The sequence below is a fragment of the Tinamus guttatus genome, unplaced genomic scaffold, assembly GCF_059628265.1.
Source record: "Tinamus guttatus ecotype Peru unplaced genomic scaffold, ASM5962826v1 Tinamus_guttatus_pri_ptg000377l, whole genome shotgun sequence".
Lineage (NCBI taxonomy): Eukaryota > Metazoa > Chordata > Aves > Tinamiformes > Tinamidae > Tinamus > Tinamus guttatus.
In genome coordinates this window covers 112,425-122,022 of record NW_028288911.1, presented here as the reverse complement: position 1 = coordinate 122,022, position 9,598 = coordinate 112,425, and the positions used below count along the sequence as shown (strand labels likewise).

Genomic DNA, 9,598 nt, shown 5'->3' with positions numbered 1-9,598 from the left:
GCATCCCGGCGGGTTGTTCCTCGTGGAGCAGCCAGGAGGCTGCAGCTCGATGTGGTCCAGGGTGACGGCGGCGCTCGGAGAGCCGTTGTTTTGCAGCAGGGCTCACATCCGAAGCTGAACTGAAGCTGGGCTAAATGATGTGTAAGGTGCCCTAAAAAAAAGTTCAATAGCGTATCTGCACCTTTTTACTGAATCCCTATGGCACTAAGCCAACTATGGGGATAGCTGCCCCTGACCACAAAGGCTTCAGCCTCAGATACTTTAGAAGGACGCTTATATTATCTTAATTTACTGTTATAGGATAACTCTGATGCATCCCAAAGCAAACCTGCTGTCTCTGATCGCACTTTCTTTGCTTGCAGATCACCCTTAATTAAAACAGGAAAAAAAAAAAGCCAGTTGTTAGTTTTTCATCCCTTTATTTTAATGACTGCAGAAATAAGAAAAGGATTACATCAGATCACTTATAAATACTGGGAGGGGTAAAGCAATTCTGGGGTTATAGGAATTGCATTAGCAAATCTATTTCATGTGGCCCAGATATGTTGGTGACTGTACCATGTATGTGTCTCTGAGCTCTTCCCTGCTCTTACGTGTGGATGGAGGTGCCCGGGAAGGGACCATGTGAAGGGCTCTTCCTCCCCTGCCTGTACTGCACATGCAGCGAGTGTTCATACAGAATGTGCTGTGTCTGATATGGTGGCTTTGCACATGTTGAACAACAGACCCCTTCTGCTTTTGTGGCAAGATACAGGGAGAACCTCTCCCTCCCTGCCTCCTTCCACTGCCCTCCCAGCTGTGAACAGAGGTTGTTTGGGGGGATCCTGTTCTTCTGCATTCAGAACATTGAGTCAATATTCTTATGCAACATCTTTTGTTCAGTACGAACTGACTTAAAAGTCAGGAAGTGATGCCTTTTGTCCTGCTTTCCTGGGCTTAGCTAAAAAGAGTCTTCATGTAGATTTGGTCTTTTTGTTACATCTTAACCTTATTTTTTCCTTTTTGTTTCCTCCCTTTGAGCATATAGGAAGAGAAGCTAAATTTGGCTGAACTAAGAACCACCCTCTCAGTTTTCCAGGGTTTGTAATAACTGTGATTGATATCTGTAACAGACAATTGCAGCTTACACCAGTCCCGGTTTCCCCTTTCTTCTTGATCCAAACAGTTTACATTTTGAATCCAGAAAATAATTCATTCAAAACTCGTGTACTTCTCAAAAACTTCACCCCTGTTTGAAAGGGAGGTATTGCTGGACCAGATTAGACCTATCTTCAGGGCCTGGTCTGCCTGTGCGGTTCAGGAGCAAATGGATGGCCTCAGATCTAGATCTTTGTCTCAGCACAGAACAGAGGGACTCAACTAGTCAATGAGTTTTTATTTAGTTGCCAATAGAAATTCTATCTGTGAATTTGTGGTGGTTTAACACAAGTCTTTTCCTTCAGGTGTCTTCATAAAGGAATAAGTTTTTATGATCAATTTAGTAAGTAACTAATGACAAAAAATAATTTTAGTTATGTTTGTGTAAAGATAGTACATCAATAAAGAGAACCAGTGGGTGAAAACTTCATTTCTAGGTTCAGACCTATTTCGTCCAGATAGCAGAGCTCTGTAATCCCTACAGGTTCGATCCCCAGGTCTAACAGTGAACCAGATTTCCAGGCTCATAGGTGTCTGGAGATGTGTAGAAAGACAAAGATTGGAATTACAGATTGGGGTGACTGTTGTTGGCATCCTGGCTTTTGCAATCCCAGCAAATGAACCCTAAAACTGGTAGGCAAATGATCTCTCCAGGTCAGGCTTTATGTGTCCTCGTGGAAAAGTACAGAGAATTCCTATCCGTGTTATAGTTGTGCTGATTTTTTTTTTATTTTAAAGAACTGTCAATGCTTTTACTGTCACAAACATTAAGTTCTTTGTAACAAAACTTTTCTGTCTATATTGTTTCTCAGTGAAAGAACACTTGTTTGCATCTGTTGATAAAGGGAGAAGCACCCGTTCCCAAGATGCTGGCACCCTGCCTCCCGAGAAGGGCTGTCCTCACAGTTCCCTTCATTCTTCTGGTTGCACTGATCCTCATGGAGCCTGTTAGAGCCGATCAAGAAGCAGGAACTGCCATACCAGCTGAAAGTAGGTCACACTATGTAGTTCTTTCACCCAGCTTGTACTGTAGTTTTAATTTTGCAGGACTGCAAAATCCAGTCCAGATCATCCAGTCTACTCTGGAAACTTCTTGCTCTTATTGTTTTAAAATTGCAATTTGACAGTACACTGATGGTGCTTTCCTCATGCATCCAAGACATTCCACCTTCCACCCATAACCTCATGCTTGTTTCTGTCTTGCACCTGAAATCCACCATTGCAGTGCACCTTCTCTTTTGTCCATCCCTTTCATTATGTTCATTCCTTCTATGACACAAATCACCCTGCTTGCTTTTCAGAAACATTCTTGAGGTTTGCTTTCTTTCAACTGATATTCACCTCTCGTTTCATCTTTTCATCTTGGTGCTCTTTACCATACTAATTTCAGTAGTTTTAGTTAAAAATTGACTCAGTGAAGGTGATAGGAAAGCACACCTCCTCAGCGCTCAGCCTTGCAGCCTTGCAGCCTTCAGTCCCCTAATAGTCCTTCACTGGTCTGTACTGAGCTTATTTTACATCATAACATAATGACAGGTCCTTGCATTAAGCTGTTGATCTATGAAGTGCTATCCTCGTCTACTGGTCTATGATATACTATGTATATCATAACAATAAGGCTGAGTGGTGCTACAGAAATGGGAGAGAAGGTCTTTTATGCTGCTCAGTGTTTATTTTTTGCCTCTTTTTTCCCCCTAGCTAGCTAAAGAATGTTAGCTCCATGTGCTTCTGTCTCTCTACTGTTTATAGAAGAGCTTTCATTACATGGTGATCAAGACAAAGCAGGCCTTGTGACCTGCAGTCTGGATTATCTAGATAGGAGAGTGCAGTCTTAAACACTGCAATTAGTCCAGAATGTAGCAGCTTTGCTTATCAGCAATATCCAGCAATGAGAGGGCACTGTATTTATCTGCTGTTTGCTTCACTGCCTTTGGACAAAGCTGTATCAAACTTAAAGCTCCAGCCAGTGATCTGTCTTTTGATAATGATCTCAATTGCATTCCATTAGCTTTCTATTTAGAGCTGAAGTTTGTGAGATTAGGGGACAAGGTTTTCCTTGGAACAGATCTGTAGTTTCAGATCTGTTTTCATTTCTGGAAATTAAGCTGAAGATGTGCTCAGAGCTGTGGAGCAAAGTGAAGACTCATGTTACAGGTTTAGTGTTTCTGTACTTCTGTGAACTGTGACAGAGAAGAGGGATCGTGGAAGAGAGAAGTGGGGAAATGATATAAAAGGATGAGAGAAACAATAATAAAGGAGAAAGAAATGGAGAAGGGAAAATGATTTTTAAATGCAAATTTCTTGAAGCATTTCTTCTGTCACTGATACAGTAGGTGAACCATCTTGTTAGAGTAAAACTTGGATTATTCAGGAGTAGATCCATCAGCACTGACTCTCTGCACTCTTATCTGTAGGTCCTCATCATGCTCTCAAAATCCATGTTTGCTCCTTTTGCCTAATACTTCATGCTCTTTATTCCTAATTCTCTACTAAACATTCTCCTAGGCCGGCCCTGTGTTGACTGCCATGCGTTCGAGTTCATGCAGAGGGCTCTGCAGGATTTAAAGAAAACAGCATATAATCTAGACACACGGGTAAGGAAATATTTGACTTTATTTATTTATTTTAATATGAAAGAAAATGCTGTAGATGGAAGCAGATAGGCTGGATGGATTTTGCCCAAGATACTATCAATCAAGTGTACTGTCCTATCTTCAAAGGTGAGGTTGGGTAATTTCATTTCACCACTCAAGGAAATAAGTCAGAAAAATTCCAAACATTATCAGGGACACAGGAAGCTTAGGAAAGAGTGAACTGACAACCTTCAGCCCTCTCCCCTTCCCTTCCCCAAGTCAGAGTATGTTATCTAAGGACTACCATTAGCCCTGCCACTCTCCTTCCTAATGTGGAGTGCACACTTTTCTTTCTATAGGACTAAAAAGGTTCAGAACATAATTTATATTAAATGCCCAAAAGAACAGAGCCAGGTGAAACAAATCATACTAAAATAAAATACTCCCCTGCACAGCCCCACTACTCTAATCTTCCACTTCTTCTAATCTATGGTCAAGACTCTTCACAGTTCAAAGCCAGCAAAATGGCTTTCTTGAAGAGTGGTTTGAGGTAACTCTTAGCAGGGTACATGATACTTAGTTGGAAATGGAGCTGTAGGAATGAAGATAGCTTGAATTGTGGGTTATTACCAAAGAAAAAATCAGCCAAAGCAAACTGGTATGCAATAGATTTATAGTTAAACAAAATCTGTTCAATAAACACAGGTCAATTTCTGGGCTGCGTCATGAAGAAATGTCCTAGAACTGATTTTTGCAGTTGTAAATTTGACAGCAAGCCTGAAAATGTGGCTCCATGATATATTTGTGCAATACCAAACCCATCACATTTTGATTACTTTAAATAATTGAATCCATGTTGAGATCCTTAAGTGGCTATTCCAGTCATTAAGCTAGGAATTCTGTCCACGTCTTCAAAAGTCATGGAAATATTTAATAGTTGAGGAGTGCTTGGCTCATGAAAATGCCTTCTACAGTGTTTAAATTGTTAGTTTTGTTATTTAGCTGTGGTCCAATTTGATGCAAATTAGGAGTTTTAAGACTATTGCTTTTGGCCACATACATGTTTTACATTTGTCTATTTTAGACAGTTTTGCCGTTTAGTGGGGCAAATGTTTCTATCCCCCAAAATACAATGCCCTTTGTTAGTAGTCCCACTGGAGACACTCATCTCCTTGAAAAACCCTCTTTTGTTTGCAGTCAGGATTTTTAGAGGATGACTAAGCAACTCTTAACTGTGTTGGAGGGGAAGGGATTCCCAAAAAGCTTAGAGAAGAAATTCCCATTTAATTTTTTTTTTCTGGAAATCTCACCCTGCAGTTCTGCACCAGGAGAGGGTTTACTTTTACTACATGAACTCAGAGTTTTCACAGTTAATTTGGAAAAGCAAACTAACTGCAAACCCTTTTATGGGGGCCATGGCCTGTGTCCTCTTCCTTTTACAAGGCTTGACATGCTTGAAACCCCACTGATGCGAGGGTCACTTACTGCTTGACAGGCTGGCTGCATTTCACTCGTGCAGTAAGAGGGCATCACGGCTGAGCTTAGCTCAGAGCTGTTGGTGCACAGTCAGCCCCCCCTGCTCAAACCATTGAGCTTGATGTCAAGGTGATAGGTTGAAGGTGGTGCTTGCGTGTCTTCTAGATGATTAGCAGTCTGATCTGATCTTTCCAGTCTTCCAGGGTAGCTGAAATGATCAAAAGTGATGCTTAATTTAATGTGGTGCCACATACCTAGCGATTTCGCATCTAGAAAAAACACCTAAACAATTGCTCTTCCTGTACTAAGGAAGTGGTAAGCAGGATGCTTTAGCCTGGCTCTACTCCCAGGTGCCTTTAACTGATGTGTGTCAGTGGATAGCACAGCTTTTAAGAAAGTCTTTGATCACACAGTTATCCCATTTCACATGACAAACATGAGACAGGTGGATTAAGGCTGCATTTCACTGACATTTCGAGTTGGCAGTCTTGATAATGCCCTTTTTGTGTGAAAAATGGAGATTAATATGCTGAGTGAATTTCCCACAGCTAGTGTGTTACATAGCAATAAGGATGAAGCCTTCTCTTGGGTCCAACTAATTCCCACATACACCTTCACTCGGGATAGACAAACTGAAATGACTGTGTTTGATGGATGGAGAGCTGATGTTGGAGCCAGGCAGCACTGTGCTTCACCATGAAGCCACAAGGGCTCCAAACATCCAGAGAAGCTAAGTCTGTGTGTGCTAGAGAGAAAGGGCTCCTGTATTTCCACTATGCAGCTCTGCTTTTCCTTCCCTCATTTTCATCCATGCGTAGGCTGAGAAGATGCAGGCCCTTTCTGATCATACCCATAGCTCTGGAAAGCTCTCGATCCACTCCTGGGAAGGGTAATGAGTTCTTGCTGTTGATGAACAGCAGTTGAGCTGGGGGGACCTCTGCTCACATGGGTTTGGGATCCCATTCTGTAATGAAGCCAGTGATTCCATCCCAGGTTTGAACTGTGACTGTTGTGTGCCAGGTCAGTGCCTACTGTCTATTTTAGTCACTAACAGAGTACTAATAATAACAGTAGATAAGCAGGAGAAGAAATTTAAAAAACAGGTAATTCAGGCCTTACTTTCTCTCTGTTGCTTTCAGCAGTTAATCCAGACAGTAATATGGTTTAAATTTTTGAATCTATTTTTAAATAAAAAGGGAATTTCTAATAAGTCTGTTTTCTTAAATCCCTCTCATAAGGGGATTGCTTGAGCAATCAAAATAAGATTGTAAGAAAGACAAGTCACTTTGAACAAAAAAGACAACACCCAGACATACAGTGAGTGTACTAATGTGCAAAACACAAATGTGCAGCATACTGAATTTTTCAGTGTCACGGGAAGGATTGTCCTGTTCATATGTCAAGTAACCAAGCAGAAGCTAAATTACAGCACAGCTCAGCAAGCAGTAAGTCTGACTGTTACTGTGAGCCTCATCTCATGGAGCCAATCCCAAATCTTACAACAGAAGTAAAACAAACTTTTTGGGGGGAGCTAATTAGTTTTATAGTATTGACACTCATGTTTTGATGTTGTTTTTGTTCTCCTCTCTTATAGACAGAAACACTTCTTCTTCAGGTGGAAAAAAGAAATCTGTGTGACTGTGTAGCTGCAAATCTGCTAAACTGAATTCTAGAGGCCAGCCAAGGAGTGTCACCTGTTCAGCCATTTTTAAAAAGCAGCTGTATAAAATACAGCTTTATGGAGTTCATTTTGCAAACGTGTTTGCCCCAGTGTGCTGAGGAAACTGGGGGTTTGTGTCTTATATGTTTGTTTGTTCTGATTTTTGTTCTTTTAAATAGTCCTTTTCAGTGTTGCCAGTAAAGGCTCAATAAATCTGTTACTCAGTATTAGAATGGGGGAAAACTCTACTTACTTTGATTTTTAAATCAGAGGTGGCCAAGTGTAACCCACAGGATATGGCCAGCCACGTTCTAGAGACGTTTGTGGCTGATTTTTGTCTCTAGTGTCAACGTATCCTGGCAACTTACCCAATTATACTGAGAAAGGAACTTGTGGTCTCTGTCGGTTTTGCCTTTGTTAGAGATGATGAACGTCCTTTTTGCTTGTTATGTGAACTGTGACCACATTCAGACATGTTGCAGTTCTGTCAGCTGTAATGAGGAATGTATCATGGGGAGGTACATGTGCAGTACTTGGACCAAATGGCCTCTATTCTGGAGTATCATCCTTTTAAGTAAAACCTTGCATTTCCTCATCTCCTCTTCCTGGACTGTCCACTTTAAAACCATTGTGTCTATAAATAGTTCTACCTTAGCAGGTTAAATGAGTTGAACAGAAAAATATGAAAAGGAAAATTAGAGCATGACGAGGCAGTCTTGCTGGTTCCAGCTGTACCAAGACCTTACCACCAGCAACTCCTCGGGATCACGATGCAGAAGGTTATGAACTACATGTACTGCCAAGGAGTTTCTTCGTGTGAGTTTTCTTTATTTCAGATGAAGCACAGCGGTTAGGTTAGTCATACATCGTTCATTCTGTGATACTGCAAGGACTAAACTGTGAAGTTTTGAACCTCTCCTTGTAGTTCCTTTGGAAGCAGCTCTTTTGTTTCAGGCATGAAGAAAACGGAGCTGACTTTTTCCCCAACACTACCATTTTGTTCTGAGATACTTTGCCCACCTACAAGTCTGAATGAGACTGAACAGTTTGTGTCGATGTTCTTGAGTTTGACATGATATAGAGCCTTCTGAGACCGCTCAAACAGTGAGACTGCAGGGTGCTAGCTAATTGGCAGGGGGAATGGAAGGGAGCTGGACACCTGAAGGTGAAAACCTCTTCAGCAGAATTTGGCAGCAGATGCCTGTCTGCAGCCTCACCTCACTAACTAAAATGTCAGGAAATGACATTTGCTGGAAGCGATTTAGAGAGGAATCACAGCAACTGCTCTGGCAGTGCAGCTCTAGGTGTGCTGAGAAACAACTGGCGAGTAGGGGAACACAATAGACTAACTGACTAATAGACTGAGTGATTTCCAAACTGAGCATCTGTCCACAGTTAAAATGGATTTAGAAAGCCGATTTCTGTACACTGAAAAAGCCCAGCATGCCCTTCTGGAGAGGATGAGGACAATAAGCCAGCACAGTTCACTGTGCATGGGAGAAGGAGTCCTGGGTTTTGCTTTTTGTTTTGTTTTGGTTTTTTATTTATTTTTTACTCCTCCCTGGAGCCTGTGTGCTGTGTGTATTTTTCACTAAGCCCTTCCACACCCCACAGGAGCATTGGCAGTGCTCATATCTAACTGCTGGGCAAGACAAGAGTAATTGCAAAGCCCCAGCTCAGCCACACTCCCAGAGCAGCCCTTCCTCACACCCGCGAGGGCTCGGCAGCCTCCTTGGAGCGAGGCCTCCTTGGCTGTCCTTTCCACTGCACCTTCCATTCCCCCTTCCAGTGTGGCATCGCCTTCCTTCCAGGCCCAGGGATTTCTCGGCAAACTCCTGCCTCCCATCCTGATGATTCTGTGCAATCACTGCAAGCCTGGATGGAGATCAAAGAGGAGCTGCAAAATGACAAATAGCTTCTCTCGTTTTCTTGTTCAGCATCTAAAAAAAAAAAGCAAAATTCTTTCTGGCCTGCAGAAGATCCACCAGAACCAGGAATTTCCACTAGGACTTGCCTTATACTCCTTTAGAGTCATCCTTACCTATTTTTCTTTAGCTGAATAACTGCTCACTGTCACCCCTTGTTTAAAACATCAACATAGCAGAGAGTGGAAGATGGCTTATATGGCACAAATTCTAAGCAGGGATTGACAAGGTGTCGGGACATTATAGACCAGCAACCAGAGTATCTGTTCTAAGCAAAAGAGAGAAACTTCTGAAGATTTGCATTTGGATGCTCAGGTTTAATGTGACACTGACAAGAGTCAACACTTTTTATAGAGGAAAAGACTACAGTAGAACTAGACAAGCTGCAGACAAAAGCAACTAGGATAATCCAAAGTAATGTGCAAAGACTATGAGTTTTCAGTCTGAAAAAGAGGTGACTGAGCACGGAAATGGTGAATGATTGCTTGCTCTCCCAAACAAGACCCGTGTGCATAAGCTGGAGGCAAGTTTAGAGCAGGTAGGTTGATGAGAAACTTCACCTACGACCTGTTCAAGCTGTGAACCTTCTCACTGCAGCCTCTGCTTCTCCCTTGGCTTTTGCTCAGGCCACTGCCTGTCTGTGCTGCCCACTGGATGTGCTGACCATCCCAAACCTTACAGCAGTGCCCTTCTCTGTAGCACCCTTGTACAGGTCAGAAATGTGTGAGGACAATTGTATGTTGTTGTGCTCCTGGTACCAAGCTGGGAAAACTACTTTCTTGTGTCTTTGAAGCTTCCTGGCACTGTTTTGCCTCTTGTCCCTCTTC

The 9,598-nt window shown here is 42.2% G+C and overlaps 1 protein-coding gene across 2 annotated transcripts; it reads left to right on the top strand.

The window, feature by feature from the left end:
• Nucleotides 1–948: 948 nt before the first annotated feature.
• On the top strand, nucleotides 949–7,242 carry LOC104572911 (NELL2-interacting cell ontogeny regulator 1). 2 transcript variants are annotated; one of them, XM_088530529.1, is made up of 4 exons: nucleotides 949–1,083; nucleotides 1,983–2,127; nucleotides 3,643–3,731; nucleotides 6,781–7,242. In XM_088530529.1, exons 2-4 carry the CDS (start codon nucleotides 2,004–2,006, stop codon nucleotides 6,850–6,852), a joined length of 285 nt encoding a protein of 94 aa, XP_088386655.1. In that variant the 5' UTR covers nucleotides 949–1,083; nucleotides 1,983–2,003; the 3' UTR covers nucleotides 6,853–7,242. The 2 variants fall into 2 exon arrangements, with proteins under 2 accessions (XP_088386655.1, XP_010218379.2); XM_010220077.2 differs by lacking the exon at nucleotides 949–1,083 and having other exon boundaries at nucleotides 1,863–2,127.
• The last annotated feature ends 2,356 nt before the right edge of the window (nucleotides 7,243–9,598 follow it).

Excerpts from the sequence above, each read along its gene's own strand:
- LOC104572911 (XM_088530529.1), top strand. The coding sequence starts at position 2,004 with ATGCTGGCACCCTGCCTCCCGAGAAGGGCTGTCCTCACAGTTCCCTTC. Across the intron at positions 2,128-3,642 it reads AACTGCCATACCAGCTGAAA|GCCGGCCCTGTGTTGACTGC; the intron begins GTAGGTCACACT and ends ACATTCTCCTAG. Across the intron at positions 3,732-6,780 it reads CATATAATCTAGACACACGG|ACAGAAACACTTCTTCTTCA; the intron begins GTAAGGAAATAT and ends CCTCTCTTATAG.